This window comes from Stigmatopora argus, chromosome 3 (assembly GCF_051989625.1).
Source record: "Stigmatopora argus isolate UIUO_Sarg chromosome 3, RoL_Sarg_1.0, whole genome shotgun sequence".
Lineage (NCBI taxonomy): Eukaryota > Metazoa > Chordata > Actinopteri > Syngnathiformes > Syngnathidae > Stigmatopora > Stigmatopora argus.
Window position 1 is genome coordinate 15,432,749 of NC_135389.1, and position 23,822 is coordinate 15,456,570.

The 23,822-nt window shown below is 42.5% G+C and overlaps 1 protein-coding gene across 1 annotated transcript; it reads right to left on the reverse strand.

Moving 5' to 3' along the window:
• Positions 1 to 10: 10 nt before the first annotated feature.
• Positions 11 to 23,694, reverse strand: pik3c2a (phosphatidylinositol-4-phosphate 3-kinase, catalytic subunit type 2 alpha). The gene is made up of 33 exons (XM_077597482.1): positions 23,587 to 23,694; positions 18,961 to 20,195; positions 12,943 to 13,034; positions 12,582 to 12,742; positions 10,781 to 10,901; positions 10,526 to 10,637; positions 10,294 to 10,373; positions 10,046 to 10,109; positions 9,792 to 9,938; positions 9,680 to 9,713; positions 9,300 to 9,525; positions 7,973 to 8,095; positions 7,714 to 7,881; positions 7,522 to 7,633; positions 7,124 to 7,266; positions 6,348 to 6,539; positions 6,182 to 6,275; positions 6,003 to 6,097; positions 5,653 to 5,833; positions 5,078 to 5,182; positions 4,902 to 4,994; positions 4,599 to 4,728; positions 4,373 to 4,509; positions 4,077 to 4,246; positions 3,839 to 3,995; positions 3,294 to 3,403; positions 2,864 to 3,071; positions 2,669 to 2,793; positions 2,256 to 2,373; positions 2,104 to 2,185; positions 1,864 to 1,970; positions 1,657 to 1,782; positions 11 to 1,433 (listed from the first exon to the last, which is right to left on the reverse strand). The coding sequence occupies exons 2-33, from the start codon at positions 20,122 to 20,124 to the stop codon at positions 1,251 to 1,253; spliced, it is 5,160 nt and encodes a 1,719-aa protein (XP_077453608.1). The 5' UTR covers positions 20,125 to 20,195; positions 23,587 to 23,694; the 3' UTR covers positions 11 to 1,250.
• Positions 23,695 to 23,822: the final 128 nt, after the last annotated feature.

Consider the following 23,822-nt stretch of genomic DNA (forward strand, 5'->3'; position numbering starts at 1 on the left):
GAGAGACAAATTCACATTTCAAAAACATTTTAATTTTCTTTAGGATTACAGTCCACACACTGATCAATTGAGGAGGAAGTTACAAGTCACCAATTACAAATAAATAACTGGCCATGTCATCAGTGACAGTTGCTTTAAACAGATAGTAGTAATATGAACTGAGGTGGTTATAATATTCATTTAAGCGAATGTTGCATTGTTTTCTTTTTTTAATGGTCAATCATTGTCATATGTGAACATGCTGCTTGCAAGGGGGAAGAAAACAGTCACCAACCTTTAAGTTTGTCTTTTTTCCCCCATAATTTGCATGTGAGTAAAAGTGCAATCGGGAGAAACCCGGAACAATCCAAATGAGTGTGTAAGCACCAAAAATGAATGGATGCAAACTCCCTTAAAAGTGTGCTATCTTATTATTAATACCAGCTAATGTGCAATTAGTCAAAGCCCATCTTTAATCAGAAAACAACCCCCAAAATTCATTGGCCATTCCAGAGAACATTTATGTGAGCCTGGTTGCTAAAAATGAATCTGACAGTAAGGCCACATTAAAAGAGAATGAATCATCGTGAAGGCACACTTGAGTTGGATTTTGCTGGGCCTCTTGGGGTAAAATTGGCACATTTACAGAAGGATGCTAAATAGTTTTATACATGGAATATTTTGTCAAAAATACCTTAATAGATTCACAGCAACTGTCTACTTTGTGAAGAAATGCTGTAATTCATTATATGGAATTTGGTAGGCCAAACTACTCAAAATTGTTACCAGAAAAAAACAGCAAACCCTAAATTTTTAGGTCAGATGAGTTCTAATATCTGCTATTATATAAAAATTGTCTGTGGTAAACATTTTGCCATTCATTGCCTTGAAGCTCCTCTGTCAAATTATCTCAGGCATCTGCAGTCAAAGCAGTAAACTTGACATTTTCATGTTGAATCTTATAGTTCATTACCTGGAACGTGTTTGTATCAAACTACCTAACATGTCTGCAGTAAAAGCAGCAAACTGTGAAAGCCCCTAAGAAAGGAGAACATGTAAAAAACCCTTTTGTTTCTAGTCCTTAAAAATAAACGTGTCTATCTCTCTCTATATTTATATTTACTCTTGTGTAAGTGAGCAGTTTTGGTCCTCTAATATCAAAATGTACAAAATATTACAGCTCATTGTTAAAGGTGTGAAGGAGGAGGGGGGGAAAAAAGGAAATGCGATTGTTTTGTCACTGAAACAATCAGGGTGGCTTTTTCTTTTGTTTAGAAGTAGGGCACGTCTGTCAGTTTGTACCATTTGACCGTCTCCTTACTCAGGTCGAAATCTTTGAGGCGCAGAGTAATGCCGCCCAAGAAGTAGTTCTCACGCAAGGACTCGGCACTCAGCACACTGAGTTGGAGCTCGCGTAGGCTCAAGGTTTCCTTGCTGTAGCCGCTGTACACCAACTGTGGAGAAAGGTCTGTGTTTCAATACATTCTAATCAGATGGATTTAATTTTTTTAGAAAAAAGCACTTCAACACCATCTACAGGATTCCAGCGGCATGTTACAATTCTAGTTGTGCCTATTGCCTAAGCCTCATTGTTTTTGTGAAATTATTTTTTTCCTCATCATTAGTGCTGAAAGAGTCCATGTCAATTTTGTATCTAAACTCAATAACTTTTCTAACCATTTCGTTAAATGTCGGGTTCCTGGTTTTCCTGGAGATCTTGGTCTTCCGCTTGGAGGTCTTGTGTGGATCAGGGAGGAGGTACGTTTTCACGTACGGGTTGGGATCCGTTCCTTCTTCAGACACCTTGAAATGGAACACGGACGATATGGCATCAGAAAAAAAGGAATGTGAACAAACCGAATGCTGAATGTTCGGACTGTTTACCAGATCTCTGATGTGCATGACCATTATGAAGAGTGTGCTGTTCCTGTATGAGATGGACAATTTCACTTCCCCTTCCACACGGCCTGCTGTGGGACTCAATGGGGGCTCTGCAAGAGTCACAACACAGTAACAAGGTAAAACTTTCCTGCATAATTAAAACGTTTTTTAACAGTACACTCATACAATAATGTACTACTTGTAAAAACAATTTGATACATCTGAATGAAAGCCTCTGTTTACCAGGAGCTTTTGTGGCTGCCTCCAAACCTTCTGTTTTATCATCCCGCGCCACTGGATGAAAGAAGGTGTAGATCAGGTCACACTAGAAGAGAATAATGTTAGATGGCAACAGGCAGTTTAGTGACAAATATAGGGTGTGCGTGTGTGTGTACCTGTGTAACCTCAGCCGAGCTCCTCATCAGATTATGGATGTAGTTGTTCAGCTCCAGCTTCCTCTTTGCGGCCACCTCCTTGATGTGGGTGCGACCGAGCACCATTTTACTTGGAAAACTAGAAAGAAAAAACAAAATCACTGATATAAACAACCAATTGACTCGTGCTCTATCTGCATTCTATACTTTATCCACAAGAGGGAGCTAGGCACGTTTCTACTCAGGAATTCCCCTCAAGAAATAACGTGCACTCAATCACTGCCTATACTAATAGTTCATCATTAATGTTTTTTTTGTCATGGTGAATTTTCTTCAGGTAAACTAGCTTTAACTTCAACACTGGCGAACTTATCAATGTCATTCCTAAGAGAATCCAATTTAATGAAGGGTAATGAGCATAGGGGGGAGACTACCTTGGCAGCTTCCACAAGGGGAAGAGGATAGCGAGTTTGTTGTGGAGCTCCTGAAACTCATCAAACGTGCGGAAGACAAACTGGGGCTCATTGTGGCCTTCCCTGAGCAGCCTCACCACGTACGTCTGGAACCGAGGGGGTTTGGAGTAACAATTAGTCAAAGATATATGTACTATATATGAAAGAAAAACATACATAATGCTTATCAGGGTTGTATCTTTTCTGGAAAGAGAAGATGGAGGCATGGAGGATTCGGCCATCCTGCTTCAAGGTGTACGTCTTGGGCGAGAAGGACAGGATGGGTTCGTCGTTGGCTGGCAAACCAGAGAAGCGGAGCTGGGCCAGATTGTGGATGAAGAAGTTGAACTTTGTAGCCACACTACCCAGGCTGGACTCGATCAGTCTACAGTGATGTCACAAATTTGTCAATAAACTTGAAACCAAAAAGTAGAACTTGCAGCCTGACCTTAACCAACAGTAGCCCATCAAAATAGATTTTTTATGCTATATTTATATATTATATTTGTTACTATTTGGTGGATTGTATATGTATTATTTAGGCTGGATTTACACTGCACGTTCTAGTACTGATTAAGTCGATTGCAATAGTCACCAATTAGCATACCTGGTGAAAAATATTGTGGCCTCTGCATCCGTATTGTGTGGCTGCAACGCGTCAAAAACATACTTCAGGTCCTGAGAGCCAGTCAGCTCAGGCAGTCCCGATGACGTCATCTGAAACAAGATGAGATAATATTCATCATGGATCATTTTGTACAATTTCACCAGGAAGGAGGAAGTACAGCCTATAGGTTTTTTTTTCAATGATCTGCTTATCATGATGAGTGAAAAGATATAATGAAGTTCAGCATTCTGGCCCCAATCTGGGGGGTTTAAAAATAGCATTCTGGGATAGAGCACAGAAGAAACTTTGATTTATTAGGGAGGCAAACTCGGCTCGTGTCGGGAAATGACAGCTCTACATTAAAAATGTACGATTATGTGAAAAAGTAGTTGGCACAGTGAGATTTTTGTGGGAGATAAAAGAGTATACACAACCAACAATTTACAGATGAATCATCATAAGAATTCAAATGGATCTACATTAACTACATTTTCTATATAATGCACATTGATGCTTGAAGATTAGTGTAATATTTGAGTGTTCACCAGTGACAGCAGATTGAGGAAGAGGCCGGAGTGCTTGCGAATGAGGTTGTAGGCCTGGCAGCAGAGATCGACAAACAACTGGAAGCGACTGGTGGGACGCTCTCCACCGTTGATAACATAAGCCATGTCAGAGGTCAGCACGAATGGTGCTCGGTCCCTGGAGGCAGGCAAAAAAAACATTCAGAAGTCCAAAACAAGTTGACAATTTCATCAAAAAGGTTTTTCCGTTTACTGTCACCTTTTGAAGCTGCCAAACATCTGGGCATGGCCGAGGAACTTTCCAAAGTCGATGTGGAACATGTGGCCCGTGGAGCGCAGCATGATGTTGTCGTTGTGCCGGTCGCAGATTCCCAGCACGTAAGTGGCCACGCAACAGCCCGCGCAGGAGTAGATGAAGTTCTCGGATGCCTTTGGAGTGGGCGATGGAAAAATACAAGTGATTGAGTTAAAAAAAAACATTATCTCCCTCCATTTGTTTATAACTCATGTCAGTTTATTTCCATTCCTTCATATAGATTCCCTGATATATGGTACCTTCTCGTACTCATCCTCGGCAGGGTTGTACTTGCGGAGCCACTCGGCCAGCGGTTTGTCCTTAAAAGACCCGGTGACCCCATACTCCACTTGGATCTTTCTCAGTGTGTCAGAGGATGGCACCAGCTCCACCATACCTGCCGAAAACACCAAAACCTTTAATGTTTTTGAAGGCATTAAACATGAATTTCAACTGCTGGCCGTGTCACTTCTGAGTTTTTGGAACCTTTGTCCTTGCCCGTGGAGATGCATTTGAAGTTAACGATACGCAAATCCAGTCCCTCTTGCAGCCAGATGCGGTCCATGATGCGAATCATCTGCAGCGCCAGCATGTCCTGCCTCAGGTCTTCTCCGACCTAACATTATTATCAAAGAAGTAAAGTTGGCTTTAGACTTGGTCCGAGTACCAGTTTCCAACCTGTTTTGGTGCACACCTAAAAGGAATATGGCTGTTTTTTTCAATTATATATATTTTTTTTCAATACTTGGAAAATGTCATTTCTTTTTTCAAATCGTCTGAGTGTCTTACCTTGAACATAACATTGATCTCCTCTCCAAGTGGGTCGGCATTAACCAGAGCCAGCTTGAGAGGAACAGCATTGGAGTTGAAGAACGAGCAGGCCTGCCCAGACAAAAAAGTTTTAACTTTATTTTACACTGCAGCAACCCTTCAAAAAAGAAAGAAAGAAAATCCCTGTATCTTACTTTGACGTTGAGCTCCTTGGCAACCAGACTAGGGAAGAGGGGAAGGCGGCAGCTACTTCTCTGGAAAAAGTTCTGAACACTTTCAAGGCCCTCTAGAAGAGCCACCTGAACACATAAGAACCTACAGATTAGCCACAGGTAATATTGGGAACAACGTTTCTAAGAGCAAAATACAATGCAATACAGCCTTGAAGGTAATTAAAAAATATATATTTTATGTAAATGGTACGAATAAATGTGCAGATTAATGAAAATAAATTAAAATTACATTGAAATAAATTAAACAGAAATACACTTGTTATGGCCCCTGTAAATCATTGCCTGGCATTGACACATATAGACGTCTAAGTTATTTAAACTGAGAGGACATGGTGCGAATGCTCATGTTTCAGTGCAATTTGACACCCGTAGATGTCCATTTCATTTTGACTAGAAAGGCTAGCAGTGATATTGGCGGCCAGCTCTCCCAGTGGGAATGGATTGGACGTCTAGGGCCATCAATGGCAGACAATGAGTAAAATGAGGTCCCTCTACATGTAGAGCTGTCTTATGGATAGGTACAAAGACATACATACCTGTCTTGTGGACCCACCAGCCTGTCTCACCCTCTCCGCCACAGCTCCAAGCAACGTGACCAGCTGCGTTTGTTTCTCCAGCTCAGCTCGCAGCTTCGCTCCACAGAGGCACAGCAGGGCCCCAAGCACACGATCGTAACGCCGCCCCAAAGGCGCATCCTGCACGGCGTCCTTGAGCAGCCTGCCAACGGCACAGTTAATAAGAGGCCCTTAGAACTCGTCGTTTAAAATGGGAGACCGAGCATGGTTGTTGATTTTGGCGGAGAGGGACTTTGCTGCATCATCCTGAAGCATGCTTATAATGTAATAAGTCTACTTGCTGTTTATATGCATGTGTGCAATGAGCTCACCAATAGAGGTAGTGCGCAATGTTGATGTTGCCGAGCGCCCTGGAAAGCAGCAGCGTGACGAGGGCACTCTTGAGGTGACATTCGAACTTTAAAGCCTGTGAGAATGGGGACAACCAAAGGAAATGAAATGTGAAGTGGTTTAAGTAAAACAAAGTTAAGTGTGCCAATAGGTGGTGTACCTGCACCAACTGCGGTAAGTAGTCAGTCAGCTCGTCATCAGTACTCTCCTCAACCCAGCTGACAGCCACCCGCCTCACTTCGGTGTCAGCGAACCTGCACATCCAAGTTTGATGACTTCACACAAATACACGCACACAAAGTAAAATTTGCAAAAAACGCGCATACTTGGAATCGAGCAGTTCCAGCACAGTGACCGGTGGCAACGGGGGCCAGGAATGGAGCAGCGAATGGATGTGAGCCATGCTGGCCCAGTCCCAGCTGGGCGCACTGGCCAGAACCTTGGGCAGGCTGCTCGGGTGATCCCTCCGGCAGTGGAGCCGGTGGTCCCAGAGAAGTTGGTGGTCGGCCCGCTTCAGCCTGCAGGATGAGTGCCAATAATTAGGGACTGCATTACTAGTATCAATAATTGAGCTAAAACTCACATTTGGAGATTTTTCAGATTGGAATGAGTTATGTGGGTGGTTCCCTTGTCTAATTTCTCTGGTTTGAAGGCCATTGTTACTTTTCCTCAAACGCCCCTTCAATTTAGTTCTGGTGCAGAGCTTAGGTGACACAATGCCCGGTTCTACTGGCTGACCTCTCTGTATAAACTTCATGCTGTTCTCAAGGGATCAGGCCAGTAACACAAAGAGGGCACAGACAAAAGCCTTGTGCCCACACGAGCCAGAGGAACGGATGGGAATGAAACGGTCCTGGGTGGCAAGGGGCAGACAAACTATGTTTGAGTTCAAGTCGTCTGTGTTGGCAGCAGGGAGTAGATTTGTCTTGGTCTGCCTCACTTAATAGACACGAAATATGTGTGCAAGACTGTAAACATCTCAGATTTTTAAATAGCTAAACCAGTAGCATGTGAACTACTGTTCTGTTGTGTTGAGGGTCTTTCCGTTATAGTTTTTGCTGTTTTTTAAAGCTGCTGTTTTGTTAAGCTGTATTTTCTTTACCCAAAATTAGAAGCCCGGCTGCATATTTTCTCCAGTTTGCGTCGAAGGTCAGGGTCAAGCTCCTCAATTGGGTTGGGCTCTGGAGTGGGCTCTTCCTGAGGTCCCACATACAAAACATCCAGCGTAGAGTTGGGAAAGTCAACCTGTCGGAAGCACGCTGAAGTTATTTAGAAGCTACATTCAAGTGGACACGTTAGCTATCTTATTGTATCATGCAGAAAAGACTGAAGAGATTCTAATTATATTAATCCATAGTAAAATACTAATCGATTATAAGGCACAAGTGCATTAATTTACTGCATTTGTACTTTATATGTTAACATTGTAATTATTATTTTATTTTGTGATTTAATTGTTTCATTTACTAGTTTGATGAATGATGTCACTGTCTTACTAACCTGCAACACAATTCTCTCTGTAGGCATCTTTTTGCGGCCTCCTGCTGAGCCAGCGGCGGCTCCCTGTACCGACGTCCACAAACACAAGAGCCGGGTGCCCCTGGCAAGAACCCTGTGAAGCATGCCCACTCTCAGATCAGCTGCCTATGCATATTTCAGACTTTAATTGTGACACAAATCGATTTCAAGTACCGTCTGAAGTCAAACAGTGGCATTGACACTTTGCCCAGCATTTCCGGGGCCTTCCTCTGCTTGTTGGAGTCGGGGGAGCCCCCAGCATTCTGGTTGAGCACGCCATACAGAGTCAGGCCAAGAACGGATTCTAGCGGGAGGACTGCCACAGCAATGGGGAAGTTGATCCTAAAACAAACGGATGAGGAGGACGTTGTCTTCGTCAAGGAGGGGAATGGGTTTTAAACAAAGGGAAAAAGTGGTACTATTTAGCACTTACAGCTCATCCCATTTGATGTGGTAGAAATAGCTCTTATATGTGCCCACTCGTTTAGATTGCACTGGTTTGAAGAGGTTCTTGCCATTGTGGGTGAGAGAACACACCAGGAAGTATTTCTCATAGCTGTAAGGGGGAAAAAAAATCTCAAATAGACACATTTTGTAGCGTATTACACTTAACCCACTATTTGCAGTTAATGATAATGCTGACACCTATGTACTAAAAGACCTGAACATCTACTCAAAGGTTACTTTTGTTCTTCTTTGTCATCTCAGTGTGCCCACACATACACCTGAGAACAAATCTAATTTTAACATGTGGGTGTTATAACTAGTAGACTGGATTTTAGTATACCGCAGTTTCACCAAATCTTAGAAAACAGAGAGTGGGCCAAGAGTAGTTACTTCAAAGTAGACATTTAAAATTTTTCCTCCCCATTTAATCATACACTTGAGAATGACTTAAATTATATCTCAGAAATGTTGCAAATATCCACCTTTGATACTGCACATTTTTTTGTTAAATACTGCAACACACCAGACACATACAGCACAATATTATGTTCACACTAAAGAAAAAGGTACCAGTTGAGATAAAAATGGTACGACTCAACAGTGTTCCAAACACTATGTGAACATTTGCGCTCTGTGCCATCTGTGTTATCGACTGTCTGTTTCCCGGGCCTTCCCTGTGGCTGTACCAGATGGATGACACACAGGCCAAACGCGTGAAGTCAACAAGAGAGTATCATACGACAAAAATGTCAGGATACATTTATGTGGAAGGAGAAACACAGCAATGATGTTTGGTATGGTCTTAAAATAGAGCTGGGCACAGAGCATGCAGAAGCTGGTTAGGAAAATTGCTACCGAGTGAGGGAATGGCAAAGAAAACGTCTGAATAATGGTTGAGGAAAAAACTGGGTTAGGATAGTTAATGGTGGGAAAGGCAAAGGTCTAAAATGTAATCAGATTTCTATTCTATATATGCCGTGACACTATAAGGCCAATGGATGATTAAAAAAATACAATCACTTCGACTTTCATCAAACTTGCAGATTTTGCAGTGACAAAGGTACTGATTGTGGTTATGGATGAACGACAAAGATTTGGGAATGGAAAATTTCTCCATGTTGTTCCAGGCTCCCAGGAATGCATACAAGACAGATAAAGCCAGGTTGAAATTGGACACCGGCATGGAAAAACAAGCTGTAGAGAGCAAGATTAGAGCTGTTTGTTAATGTGTGTGTGCTTTGAAGAAATAGGAGAGTTAATCGTTATAGCTATATTGTACTGAATTCATAAATAAAATTTGCATCGGCGTTTACCTGCTGACCCAGTTGGCCGGGATGCCATGTAGGGCAAAGAGGGTAAATTGGAGGTGGTCCGTGGTTCCGGAGGCTTCTTTGTTGCTCCGCCGCTCCTTCAATGTTTCTTCGTTGAGCGAGGTCATGGAGGTGGACGGTGCACAAAAGGAACGAAGGTAGAGCTTGGCAAGGTCGTACACAGCCTGGGTGAGTTGAGCCATGCTCTCGTCCACTGGACTGGTAAAACCTAATGGGTCAAAAATTGATTCCACTTAAGTGTATATTATTGCATACAAACATTGAATTTATTTGAACTTTGTAGGACCTTTGCGGAGGTCTGAACAACAGTGAGCCACTATGAAGTTATAATGAATGAAACAGACAATGAGGATGTTACTTACCATTTGCTGCCTGTCCAGGTGACTGGGAATCCAGCTGCAAGATAAGGCATGTTCATGCTTTATAGGGCATGTACACGTAAAGAATTGCGATGTGTGCGCTTTAATAACCCACCTTTGGCGACCGTGTCCTGGGCAAGTTGACGGAGTGTCGCAGCCGTTTGATGGCTTCGGCGACGGCTTGCGTCTCCACCTCATCCAGCGCGCAGCAGAAGTTTTTTACCGTCTGCACTACCCGGTCCACAGCCTTGTACTGGGTGGTCTGAAATTCAGAGAAAGGGTGTGTTGTATTGGGTGTACAAACAGAGATGACGACCATGAGCTTTTTTGGTGGAAAATTAGTGACCATTAGCATAATTGTAAAGGTACCTCATTTTGTAAGCAGATGTTGACTTGGTTGTGATAACCTTCCAAATAGTCAATCAGACCTTGTCTGGGGATAGAAAGACAAAGAAAATTTAGATGAACTTGTCTCTATAGAGTGTAAGCTTCCATGATGCTGTTGCTCTTTCATCCAAGATATTCAAGCTTTGGTGATTTCTGACACTATTATCCTCAATTCAAAGCATTCCCAGTCTGAAGTCATGCCCTTACTTACACCTCTAGACACTTCTTACCTAGTGGCGGTCTCCTTAAACGGTCGCTCCACATAGCTCAGGTGTTTTTCCAAATTTATGGAGGCATTGTCATCATCCAACTGAGATAGAAAAAAAGCAAAGGAAAGCTTAAGGACTTGATCATGGAAAAAACAGACGACTGAGCAGAATCTCCAGGGTAAAAATACAGATGAATGGAGGCGCTGGGAGAGAGGTTAAAGGAGACATTTCATTGTAGATGGAAATGACTTACAGTGCGAGCCAACTCCCGTCTCATGGTGGAGTGTGAGAGTAACTGTAATGTGATCTCATTCTCCCACTTCCTGCAGTTCTGGACGTACTCATGACTGCCCAGGCTGTGTTTACTATGGTGCAGCACAACACAGATGCAATGTTACGCTAAGCATAACAATGAATGGGCTAATAAGTAGGAAGGGAAATTGAATGATGCCGTGTGACAATAGCCATTGACATTGGAGTGTCAATTAATGGGGGGAAAAAAGCTCACTTCTGCAGCACTTCTTCCCGGCCACACACTTTGAGCAGGTAACTGGAGAAGTCCACCTGGTCCAGGTCATCATGGACCCAACAGAGTGTCTGACTGATCAGAAGCTCCACTGGAGAGTTCACTGTAATGTGGAAAAGAGCAACTGATAAACAGATGATGGGAAATGAAAATGGAAATGAACTGTTTTAGGACATTCTGTATATCAGCAATAGAAGTGGGGGAAGTAGGTGAAAGAATATTTACTGTATGTGTGTTTGTGGGGAACGATTGCTAATTTTACACAGTCAACAGCTATACTAATGACAAAATTTTAAGCACGCATTACTGCCACCAAGAAGACTCAAAGGAACGGAATCTCTCTTTTTCTTAAACTACAGTAATTAATTGAAGCGACATGTCTTGGTGGAGCCCTCAGTTTCACTTTCATATTGGAATGCATGAGGAAATCCAGGAGATTTCCCGCTGGATAGATTCATGTCCACCATGTTTTTCTAGTTATGAAGGGCATTGTGGTAGTTTTTGTAATGGATTACTCTTTGTACCATGTATGTGGACCTAAAGGTGTGATGTGTGAATGCATACTTATCCTTTTAACAATATGATGGACATTAAATGGGCTCATATTCCAAACCAAACCTGTTCTCAGTTCAATACAAATACAGATGGAGTGTGTTGTTGACAGGGATTAGTGGCATAGGCTGTGATCTAGGTGTGCTTGTTAACACAAAGAAGTTTATTTTGGTAAGTTAGCTTCTTTTTAAATGACTGTGTTAGCGAACAGATCCAGCGATAGATAACTCTTCCCCAAAAGGAAAGTGTGGTAGTAAGCGAGACGTTAACAGAGATGGAGACCACCCTGGATCCAGTAATAACAGCCCTCCACCCATCAAAGGAATGGAGGCTATTTTTTTACAGAACAGAATTGCAGTTGAAATGGTGGTAGGGGTGCACTCCCGTGAGGCAAGTTCTATCGTACCATGCTTCAGCATAGTGTGCCACCTCCATTTTATATTGCAGGTATATTTTCAAACATGTCGGTGGAAGGAAAGTGGACAAGCTCTTGACTGCAGCCTGGAGGTCTCATAGAAAGGCGTTAATAGGCACAATGGTGTCCATGGATTGGTTCACAGGGAATTGATGTGTATGTAACAATAGAAGGTGAAGACCACACTCGCAGGGCCAGTTATATCCTAGTATGTTTTTGCAGTTACTATGTGCTTTGAAAAGTGCAGGATTCATCAAAAAAAGGGAAAACAAAGTGAGTCAGCATTTCTAAATGCAGAGAGCCAGTTCCATAGACATTGAAAAGTTAAGAAAGCAAGAAAAGTGTGAAATGAGAACAGAACACGGAGGACGACGAAGGAAAGTGGGGAAGCTGGGAAAGTACTATTTGGGAAACTGGGAGGAAGTAAGCGTATACGTACAGTTAGCCAACAAAGAGTAAGTAAGTCAGCCAAATGCAACAAATGACCTCCATCCAATTTAGACACAAAAGAGGGCATTGACAGAAATGTGTGAGAGGCCAACCGGTATCAGTTCACCGCAGGAAGAAACCAAAAGGCCTTGAGATCAGGCAAAAACATAGCTGCTTCCAACTGGGGATACATTTATACACAAGTCACATGGTGTATTTCCCACGAGACAGTGGGAGGTCGGGGGCCTTATTATCAGTAAGTGCTCTCTCTTAAAGGCATAGGGATTTTTTTTGTTTACCAAAACATAATAAAGTTAAATATCACCTGGAAGCAAATAAGTTTGTATGAATATTAAATGTTTTTGACCGTCGACAAACACCACGCACCGTCACAGGTAAAGGTCACTGGTTGCTGGGACTCTGAGATTTCAATGGACACCTTCACGGAGCAGCTGGTGTCGCCTTTGGCGTCCCCCTGGGAAATGACGGGGCTGCGGATGTATCCCGGGTTGATGGCCATATTGTTGTGAGGGAATTTGGACCTCAGGCTGTAACAAGCGACCCAATAAGGAGGATTTATTAACCCTTTGAGGGACAGTGGCGACTCCAACACGGCAGCTATTCAAAAGATGACACTTTAGACCTCTAACACTATATGGGGTAAGGGACTATATCTGTCACTGTTTATAGTTTCACTTTAATATTCCATTGCCAATTATGACTAACTGATTCTATCTAGATATTATACCTTGCGACCTCTTTACAGAAGGCCACCACCTCCAGGTTCTGAGCGTCTTCTTCCTCCAAGGCATCATTCTTCACCAGACCTTTACCCTTTCCCTTGTCATGCACACACAAAGTGAAGAAATTAGAAACACAAATGCAGAATACAATATTTTAACTTCAGGAATGATAGTTGTACATTTCCAACCATGGAATACATTATGTGAAGAGAGGCCTTATTTATTTTAATCACCATTATTGTAAATAATGAGAATGACCCAATTTTCCACATCTAGTTATTCTAGCTAATGGTAAATGGCAAGATTTTTTTTTAAAACAGTGGAAACAGAAATGCCTCACTGGGTCATACAGGGTTTCAGAAGTGCTTATGGGAAACCAGGAAACAGTTCCTCACAATCACGCAAGCACTTTATGATTAGTTACATAATGCCAGGATATCTGTAACACTGCTATTTTGCGGGACTCTTGACTGAAGGAAGAGACGTCCTGTGGCACAGGAAATGCAGAGCACAAGAGTCCCAGCTTTGCAAAAGTGCTCAATCATGGCTTTGGTAGTATTTGACTCTGGAAGGGCAAGAGAGGAGCAAGAGGAGGAGGTGATAGAATATTGAGAAGAAAAGAAAGGGGAAGGAGGGAAATAGGTCTGGAGAAATGTTTGGAATGTGGATGTAATCATCGTTTCCTCCCATTTGAGACGTCTGACTGTTTGAACACACCATACCACTTGTCGGAGAGTATGTCAGTCACAATAAAACTAAAAAGACTTCCTGAAATGGTTTCACATTAGGTCATCCAGTTTCCAGTATCCTTTGAAAACGATCTCAATGTGTCATAACTTTTCTTTGGATCCTAGCTAAAGAATACCAGTTGAAAATGCAGACTGAAGTTAAAAAAAAAATCTTGCCTAGCCGTAGCAGTAAAATGTTGCACACATTTTTAGTAGGTTAATGTGAGTTCCTACAGAGGGCAGCAAGTGTGAAGCTGCATAAGCTCGATCTTAATGTGGGCTGAGCTGATTTCGTGACATAACATCGGGAGATGTCAGGAATCTCTGTAGGTCACTTGGGGAGTTTGACGGTGGACCTGGGTCTCTCGCAAAGGCAGGGAGACAAGTGACATATTCTAACCACCGTTGCTATGCCACTACTGAGAAGACAAGTTTCACAAGTTGTCCTGTTTTTTTAGCGCCATATTGCAAGCGAAAACAAACGCAGGGTGAATCAAACAAACAACGTACAGTGAGACAGGGCCTTCTTTGTCCTGCACTCGTGATACCCACTTTGACTAAAAAGCTTTTGCTCCCTTTTATTTTTTTGTGATGTGTCATGGTGATGCTGGACAGTGTGAGAAAGACAACTGTGAGGAAGGCTCTCACATTATGAATAGGAATGCAATCATTTGAAACACTGCATTGGTGGTGACACCTTCAGACCGATGCAGAATTGAAATCTATAGTATATAAGATTTTTTTTTAAAAACAAGCATGAAAAACAGCCATATTGAAAATATAGGTACTTTTAAATAGCTTTATCCTATTTCCAGCTACTATCCATTGTCAATCCTTTGTTGGATATCATTCAAAATTAATAAAGCTGGTGCTCTAACAGGTCTATTCTGAGCAAGACTTGAGCCGTTGTCAAATCGATACGCTAAGTGCTTCTTGCAAGCAGTCCTTTCAAATCAGACAAGCAGGAGAACTCAAAACAATTAAGCTTCCTCTTTCGATCAGGAAATGAACGTAGAGTGCAATTTTGCTTTTTAGTGACAGACTTACATTTTTCCAAAACAATATTAAATTATGTCATTATTATATATGGTAGAAGCCTGGTTGATCTTTCACAATGTTTCTCTCTTGGCCCGGAAAATGATGGTTACATCCCTGCACAGCAAAGGCGAGTATCCACTATGCTGCAGTGTAGGTTCATTTAGAGCAGGGGTCTCAAACATGCGGCCCGCGGGCCAACTGCGGCCCGCGGGACGATAATTTGCGGCCCCCGTCTTAATACGAAAGATCAATTTTTTTTTATTTTTTTTTTTATTTTTATTTTTTATTTTTTTTTTTTTATTTTTTTTTTTTTTTTTTTTTTTTTTTTTTTTTTTTTTTTTTTTTTTTACCCCTTTCCCCATGATGGCGCCGTTTAAGTGCCAGCCAGTGGCAGTAGCTCTGTCCACTCATGTTTTTTTCTTGTTTTACAGCATGTTTTACATGAAAAATTAGAGGGAACATTGACATGCACCTGCTTGTGGCAGGTGTGATACTGGTGTGCCGATAGCGAGCAATGATGATGTCGTGACCGGATGATTCGCCTAAAGACGTTTCGCCGACGGACGTTTGACAGACGGACAGGTCGTACTAGTATTTGTTAGTTTAATGATTAAATACAAATACTAGTATTTGTATTTAATCATTAAACGCTGTTTTCAGCTGGATTTGACCGAATTTGAGAGCATTTTGAGCCGTTTGGCGAATGGACGTCTATAGACGTTTTTTTGCCTCCATCGCGATATCATCCAGTATTTGTATTTAATCATTAAATGGTGTTTTAGGATGGATTTGACCCGATTGCTGTCATTTTACGGCTCGGTTCTGCTACATCTGCCTGCCCAAGAGTGCTTATTCCCGGACTGCCATTGATGGCAGACGAACATTGATTTTTACTATAATTTGGACAACACCGGCGGCGGGCCGGATTAAAAATCCTAACGGGCCGTATATGGCCCGCGGGCCGAGGTTGAAAAACTTGTACACACACGATCCGGCGGGGCGAGCGTTCGAATCCCGTTTCGGCGGAACCTCCGTTCGGCCGAATGAACGTTCGGTGGAACGTCCATTCGGCGACCTGCCCGTCTGTCAAACGTCCGTCGGCGAAACGTCTTTAGGCGAATCATCCGAGTACCGATGATGTCGCTCACACTGGTACTCAGTGCGCTCGCGGAGGTTGTCTTTCTGCTCAGACCAACAAAAAATTAGAGGGAACTTTGGTTCGGAGCTGAATGAACCAATCACGGTGAGGTATACGGCTCTGGAGGGCGGGACATCGGCCGGGCTGTCCAGTGCCTCGCTCACTCACTCATTCATTCCTCCAATCAGCTGGGCGGAGGAGAAGCCGTGAGGCCGATCACTCCGCTCGGCGCGCACACTCCTCCGCTGCTCTCAGCATAGAACTGAATGAGGCGCTATGATCCGTGATCCAGCCTGTGTCAGTGTCTGTAGCCATCTCCGCGATTGAAACGGAGAGCGAAAGTGCACATGCGCCACAAACCTGCGCGACTGAATGTGAAAGATCAACCCGAGACTCATTCCAAGTGGAAAAACATATTACAGAGCCCCAGAGATGTCTCTTTCAAAGCCTGCCGTGAAGAGAAAGGTCGGTGATGAGCACAGACAGTTTCAAGAAAAGTGGGGAGTGCAATATTTCTTTGTTGAACACAGGGGCACCCCGACGTGTCTCATTTACACTGAAAAAGTTGCGGTGCACAAGGAATACAATTTGAAACGTAATTGTACTACGAGACATGCTGTGGAGTACGAAAAATACCAGGGAGATGAGAGAGCCAACCAGGTTGCCAGTCTTAAAACACGTCTTCTGAGGCAACAGGATCTCTTCAAGAAGGCTACCAAAGACAGTAATGCAGCAGTCAAAGCTAGCTACGCCGTTTGTGAGTTGATTGATCCTGTGCTAAGTGATCCCAAATGGCTCATGGACTTGGCTTTTCTTGTTGATATCACACATGAGCTTAATGTACTGAACAAGAAGCTACAAGGCCAGGGGCAACTTGTCAGTGCTGCCTATGACAACGTGAGAGCATTCTGCACTAAACTTGTGTTATGGAAAGCCCAGCTCTCTCAGACAAACCTTTGCCATTTCCCAGCATGCAAGGCTCTCGTGGATGCAGGCACACCATTCAGTGGTGAGAAGTATGTTGAGGCCATTTCGAAGCTACAGGAGGAATTTGATCACAGATTTGCAGACTTCAAGACACACAAAGCCACATTTCAAATTTTTGCGGACCCCTTCTCCTTTGATGTGCAAGATGCCCCTCCTGAGCTTCAAATGGAGCTCATTGACCTGCAGTGCAACTCTGCACTCAAAGCCAAGTTCAGGGAGGTGAGTGGAGAAGCAGACAAGCTTGGGCAATTTTTGAGAGAGTTGACCCCCAGCTTCCCTGAACTTTCCCGAAGGTTCAAGCGGACCATGTGCCTTTTTGGGAGCACATACTTGTGTGAGAAGCTCTTCTCCACCTTGAACTTCAATAAGTCCAAGTACAGGTCCAGACTTACTGATGAGCATCTTCAAGCTCTACTGAGGGTCTCCACTGCTTCCTCCCTCAAGCCAAATGTGACTATGTGAGAAGAAGCGCTGCCAGGTCTCTAGCAGCAAGGAGTAGGCAAAAGAAGCCGTGTTCAGAATATTTCATGTTCAATGTTCCATTCAAGTTCAGAAAGTTAAAGGTTAAAGAGCTGTTAATACAGACATTTGAAACGGAATAAAAATAATTCATTTTCTCTACTTAGCCAGCCAGTGTATATCTACTGTATGCTCATTAGTATTATTTGGTTTTATATTACTGATTGATTTATTTTTTATTCATCTTTAAGTTAATTTATTTAATTCATTATTTTTTGTTAAAAAATAAAGGTATTTGATAACGTTGGAATGTTTTATCAGTGCTTTTCTTGTGGAAATCCTGATGCGGCCCAGTCTCACCCAGACTCGGCCTCTAGCGGCCCCCAGGTAAATTGAGTTCGAGACCCCTGATTTAGAGCATTAAATAAAAGATCAAGACTCTGGCGGTTGGGTCTATTTTAGTTCAGACTGTTCAGTGTATTTGGGAACTAGGCAAGGGAAACAACACTCATTGAATTTGAGATGAAATTGCCTGAGGAGATAAAGATCAGAAATAAGACAGACAGGCAAGTGGGAACATGCCAACTCTGTCTGTGATAAGCAAAACGCTTCAGTGTGTTCGTGGTATGTTCCAAATGTTTGCTGACACATCAGGGAGCTGCAGTGTCTGAGGCACTTAAGCATTTTCACACACTATACAACCTTAAACGCAAGTGACATTTTTTGGATGCTTGTTTTCAGTACAGGTATGATATTTTTTTTTACAGCTAAATAAAACAGGTTTGCATGTACACTATTACAGAAGGTAATGTTTGGCAAGCAATTTTCCACCTTCTTGTGGAGTGTGAGAGTCATAAAAGGAGGGAAGCACCTGCATGCAAGCTTAGGTGTGCAGTATATAAACTGACTAACCTCTGCCTCTGATTAAATCTAATCATGCAATTACATGCTGCATTGCTTTTTAAAAGCAAACATTTTGAAAAATATGCTGATTTGGGGGATTTGGATAAATCCACAAACAATAATGACGCAAAAATATGTGAAGGTGGGCTTTTCAGAGAAAAGTCATTTTTCATCAATATATTGGGGGAAATGCCTTTGTAGTGGCTCAGCCAAGAACAAGTCTAAATTGCCCCCAAACAACATAAGGGAATATTTAGGGTAAAATAAAAAATGGATAGAGAAACTGCAGAAACAGTTACTCTCTAGCAGTTGCCCATCGCACTGTCTTGAGGCAATGTTCTAAATATTCCTTGCAAAACCTCAGCTCACTTGTGTTTGGGGAAAAAAAAACATTGCCGATAATTGGAAAATAATTCAAGAGGATGTAATTGGTGTAGTAGTAAGGCTGAGTGACCAGCGCTGGTATACCACGGCGGCTGCGCTTTGACTTCAACTGTAATGATATGTTAAACTATCCGATATTTAAGTCATGGATGGGCTAAAACCTTTGCCAACCAATTAGATGCACATTTTACACTGCACGGTACCAGCTTGGCTTTTTTTCTTCTTGGTTTGGAGTTTGAGAAACTATGAAAAATATACAGATTCCAATGTGCAAGTCAGAATGAGATACACTGATAAAAGTACTTTACTATGGAACTCCTGCACTCGCATGAGTAGCTATGTACAGTTTAAAATAGTTTTCTCCAGTCTGGGCTAGCTGTGCTTACCTGACTGTTTGCTTTATGTTGTGAGGACGTTTCCAGGGTGTTGAGCGAGTGGCTCCTGGTGACAGCAGCCCCAGTGGACGCTCTCCTACCTTGCGATCGGGCCGACCCCGATGCAAGCGGGGGGCTTTTACAACTTTTCCCTTCAGTTTCCAGCACCGCGTCCCATGGATCCCGTGCAGAAAGCCCCTGAGCCACCTCCGGACCATCTTCCGGCGATGTGCTTGGTTCATCACTGTCGGCTTTGCGCTTAGTCAGCGGGTCGAGATCCAGCCACTCAAAGCGACTGATGCATGCGGATTCCGTAGCCGCTGGCTGCTGGGTCGCTGGGTTGGGTGCCAGAGAGGCAGAACATGCGGTCGCGGAATCCGTGTCCGTCCAGGCCGACTTGCCATTCTTCAAGTACTCCGAGGTGCTGGCAATCTTATCAAAGAGCTTCGCCATCACGGGGTCCACCGTCGGCGGCGGTGGGAACACCATAGTGCTGGTGGCGGCAGCGGCAGGTTGTATGGGAGTGAAAGCCAAGAATGGTGGCTGCTGAGAAGGCAGCGCCATGAAGGGCGATATGGTTGGAGTGAAGCCATTCTGAAATGTTCCTGTCTTGGCGAACGGAGCGGAAGGGAACAGCGATGCTGGTTGATGAATGGGCGTAGACCCGGTGGAGCTCGAAGGAGTGGACAGGATGGGTGTCCATTGAGAACCTTGGAAAGGGGATGAGCTACATGTATGGCCACCAGGGTAGGAGGCGCTGAGGTTAAAGCCCAGCAGCGATGAAGGACGAGATAGTTTGCTGTTGGCCCCAAAATTTTCATCTAGTAGGAGCTTTTCTAACTCCTCATTGGTCAGCTTGTCAACATCGATGTCGCTGAACCTATTGGCCTCTGGCTGCTTCTTGATCTCAGGAAACACAATGAGGTCCTTTTCTGGTCTTTTGGTGGCGGGCGAACGTTGGGAAGCAACAGAGGCGGCAGTAACTTTAGCGGACTTGGATTTGTTTGACTTGGGAGAGGACGCCCCAGTGGAAGATGAGGAAAGAGTGTGCCTTTTGTCCCTCTGGAGCTTTGCTAAAGCCTCCTCCTCCATGCGGAGGGCTTCCTCTTTGCCCACAAGCCCCTTTGGCTGGGGGACATCCAGATTAAACCCATTACCTCTAGATATCTGGGCCATGGTGTCAACTGGGAGGGGCCACAAGCATGACGCCTTTTCACATTGGGACTGCAAAGTAAAGCCTCATACACCTGCAAAGGAGAGATACAATTAAAATGTGTACACTTACAAAAAAGTGCAACCATAGTTTTCAAAACATGTACATCAAGTATCCTCTCAAAAAACTTGACCATACAAGTACCACATTAAAATATGCCTTTTAATACGTTGTCAATTATTTCAAAACTCTTTGAGATGAAATACAAATGTACTAAACTAAAACGTTCAAAATAACCGAACCGTAATTGCGTGGTCATTCTTAAATATATGACTAGTGGGATTGCACTTCAGATTAACATAATCAAAACATTTGTCAACAGGGATGCCAATTGTTAAAGCAGACATATTTTGCATTTTTTTCTTAGCATAGCCTATTTTGATGCGACCCCAGTGATCGCTTCGCCCCTTCTACTGATGATTACAGCTTCTTTTAAACCATGGTGTGGTTGAGCTCAGGGTTGTGACGAAGAAAGCAGCTGAACTAACTTCCTACAAACATTTACATAAGGTGTTTTCTTTTCACAATGACGCCTCATTTTCAGTTGATGTTTACAGAGAGCTAAGAAAATTGGGTTCGGTAAGTGTGTGTAGTGAAGTAGTCATGTAATTTGTTTTCCTTAAAAAAAAAATTAATTTCTTAGCAAATTAATCATAATATTTTATTATCTTACACCCGTCGGAATAGGACAAGGTTAGTAAATGCCTTGTAAACAACTTCCCTGACCAATTCAACCAGATAACGTTGCTAACAAATGAGAGTGCGCACTCCTGAAAGCTGCCATTCATCTCGTCACCACAGGGTTGAGTGAGTTCCTCCTCACAATATGCACTCCTGAGCAATACCCCCTTCCCCCACCACTGCCCTCCCATTGTGGCGGAGGAGGCTAGGACCGGAGCTTGCCTAACACCATTGTGCGGTTCAAGAATTTGGCATGCTAAGCAACCTGAGGGGTCTCTCGCTCAGACTCACTCTCACACTCCCGCAATGCCTCTGGCTGGCCCTCGCACTCAAGTTTATGTTATCAGCTGCGCGAACACAGGCGGGCAGTAAAAATAAATAAAAATAAACCAAATAAATAAGTGAGTCATCATAATTCGGCTTCGGCCTCAAAACCAAAGTCACTGAACACTGGGGAAATCCAATGTCATTAAATGAAATAACCCTAGGCTCAAATGTTCAACTGTGGAACTGAGATCATGCATTATTTATGCATCAAATGAATCAACCACTCCTATCACCCTCCGTTAAAAATGGTTGATTTCGATTTGTTTACCTCATCTTAAACATAACAGATCACATTCGCCAAGTACTAGCTTTATCTGCACTCCTTGCTATGATATGCTATGGCTTCCCAACATATTGTCGTTATTGTTCACTGTTTTTCCCCTACGCTAAAGCTTGAGTAGTTAGCCAAGGCTGATGAAGTTCACTGAATCTACACTTGGCTAACAAAATGCTAGAAGATCCAAATTCTCAAGTAGTAGCGGGGTGCATGAAAGGGAAGATAAAAGGCAAGTTGAGCCAAGACAAACGCAAGAACAGAGTACCTTCAATTCCATTATTAAAAAAATAGATGGCAGCATAGACATTTAAGGATCACTATATCAAAATTTCACTTTAACTATTCAATAAATGGCCATTAAAGAAAATATTTTTAACATCATTCTCAATGGTTAAAGTTGACATTTTTCCAATTTCATTTTCACGACGTCAAAAAGTATTTTGATTCTGTGTTTAAAACGGATGCCCCGCCCGCTACCATCAGCCAGTTCTGTATTTTTGTCCAAGTTGCCACAGATTGCATAAACCAAGGTTGCTATCTTTTCTGATTGAAAGGCTATATTGGTATGATAACACAGCATGATTCTCCATTGTGAAGCGCTTATCCAGGAACCTGAAAGGAAGAAATGTTGTGCACATCCATATTTTGATCCCTGTTGCATTACCATTTTTAGCCACGACTTTTACATATTGCTCCTTTAAAAACAACATTGGGGCCGCCGGTCACTGTGCTGTTTAAGTATTCACGAGCCAGTCAAGGATGATCACTAGAGTGGAAACAAATGGGGAATGCAAGCAGAGGTCACAGAAAAAAAAAGCTCTCGGAAGCTCCTGGTTCATTCACTTCCTCCATGAATTGACAAAACCACACAAGTGTTGATTTTACTGGTCTTGCTTTCCAATCCATGTTTAAACTGCCTAGCAGTCTGTTGGCTCAAAGTGCAAGGAGAACATCTTAAAAATGGAAAATATGTAACTGGGGCAAAGACTTGAGAATATATGACAAAAACAAGTAACGTAAGCAAAGCAAACCAAAGTCAAAACAATTGCTTGACTAAACAGAAAAACTACACTAGCACTCCTGAAACCTTTGACCAGAAAAAAAATTATGCTTCTGTTTATGACCTAAACACATCTGAAAGGCAAGCAGGGTTCCTAGTGAGGTTGAATTCGGGTGGGCAAACTCTTCAAGATGATGCAGTGAAACATTGCGATCAGCTGGTAATGACTAACAGAAGATAGTTAGTATTGGCAAGATATAATATGTATTTATAAAATTATAATAAATACTATGGTAAAATGCAACAAAGTGATTTATGTAAGAAAACCACTAACAGTAATGCAGTAGTCACATTATATATTTTTTGTATTTGCATTATATGACAACATTTGGGGAATACAAAAGACAATTTTAAACATGTTTATTATAGATCGGGGGGTCGTCGACTATTTATTGGGTTTTGCTTTTCGCAGCAAATTATGGTTCCTTGCTACGAAAAGTATAAGACCAAATTAATTTCATGTTAACATTATTTTCATTCTGAGGATTTAGCAGTGTCAAAGGTTGCTGATAGTGTATTAATTTCACATATCAGACATAATAATTACTGATCATTTTAAAAGTGGACGAAAGCTAGTTTGGCAGGTAGACTATCAGCAACTGTTGAGTCTGATATAGTTCATTTTTGTACAAATTTCTAACTTGTGGACGAGCAGTTAGCGTAATGGCAACAAAAACAAAACAAGTTCACCAGTCCACATTTAATAAGCCGGTGATCATTTCGAATGTCAACACTCAAACTTCTAACTTAAGTTGGCTGCTAACTTAGCCGCTAACTAAATAAAGAAGAAAAAGCCTAATTCGATTGCTAGTCAATCACACGGTAACTGCATTTAGCTAACGTCGATGCTGTTAAAACCAAGATAGTGGTTAATCTAGGTTTTATTGAATGTTTTTAAAGTAGTAGCGAATCAAGCGCTTCGGTCCCACAACAAGGAAGAAAAGAAGCATTTTTTTGTCAGACGGGAAGCAACCGATTTCGATCTGGACAAGGCGCCGCGGATTCGAAACGACGACTAAGACATTTAAAAAGTTTCGGCACAGAGACATTTTAGTAAGCGGGGAAATATCACTTTCTCACCTTTTATCGGTGTGCTGTTTGGAGCCATTTTTTGTCCCACAGCTGCATTTTTCCATCTACTTTGCACAGCGAAGACGTCAGTTCCTGTTGAGGTTGGACGAGAGGCTTTTTGGGGGGGGCTGGACTAGAAGTATGGAGGCTTGGCGAGAGGGAAACGACGCCACCGTGTGGACAATTTAAAACTAAAGTTTGACCGACAAACAGATATATAGTTTAATTATCATTTCGTTTTTTTA

Bases quoted from the DNA above. Each gene is read 5' to 3' on its own strand.
- pik3c2a (XM_077597482.1), bottom strand. From the start codon at position 20,124: ATGGCCCAGATATCTAGAGGTAATGGGTTTAATCTGGATGTCCCCCAG. The intron at 12,743-12,942 runs GTATAATATCTA...CGCTTGTTACAG, and splicing joins TTCTGTAAAGAGGTCGCAAG to CCTGAGGTCCAAATTCCCTC. The intron at 9,714-9,791 runs GTGGGTTATTAA...CTTATCTTGCAG, and splicing joins CCAGGACACGGTCGCCAAAG to CTGGATTCCCAGTCACCTGG.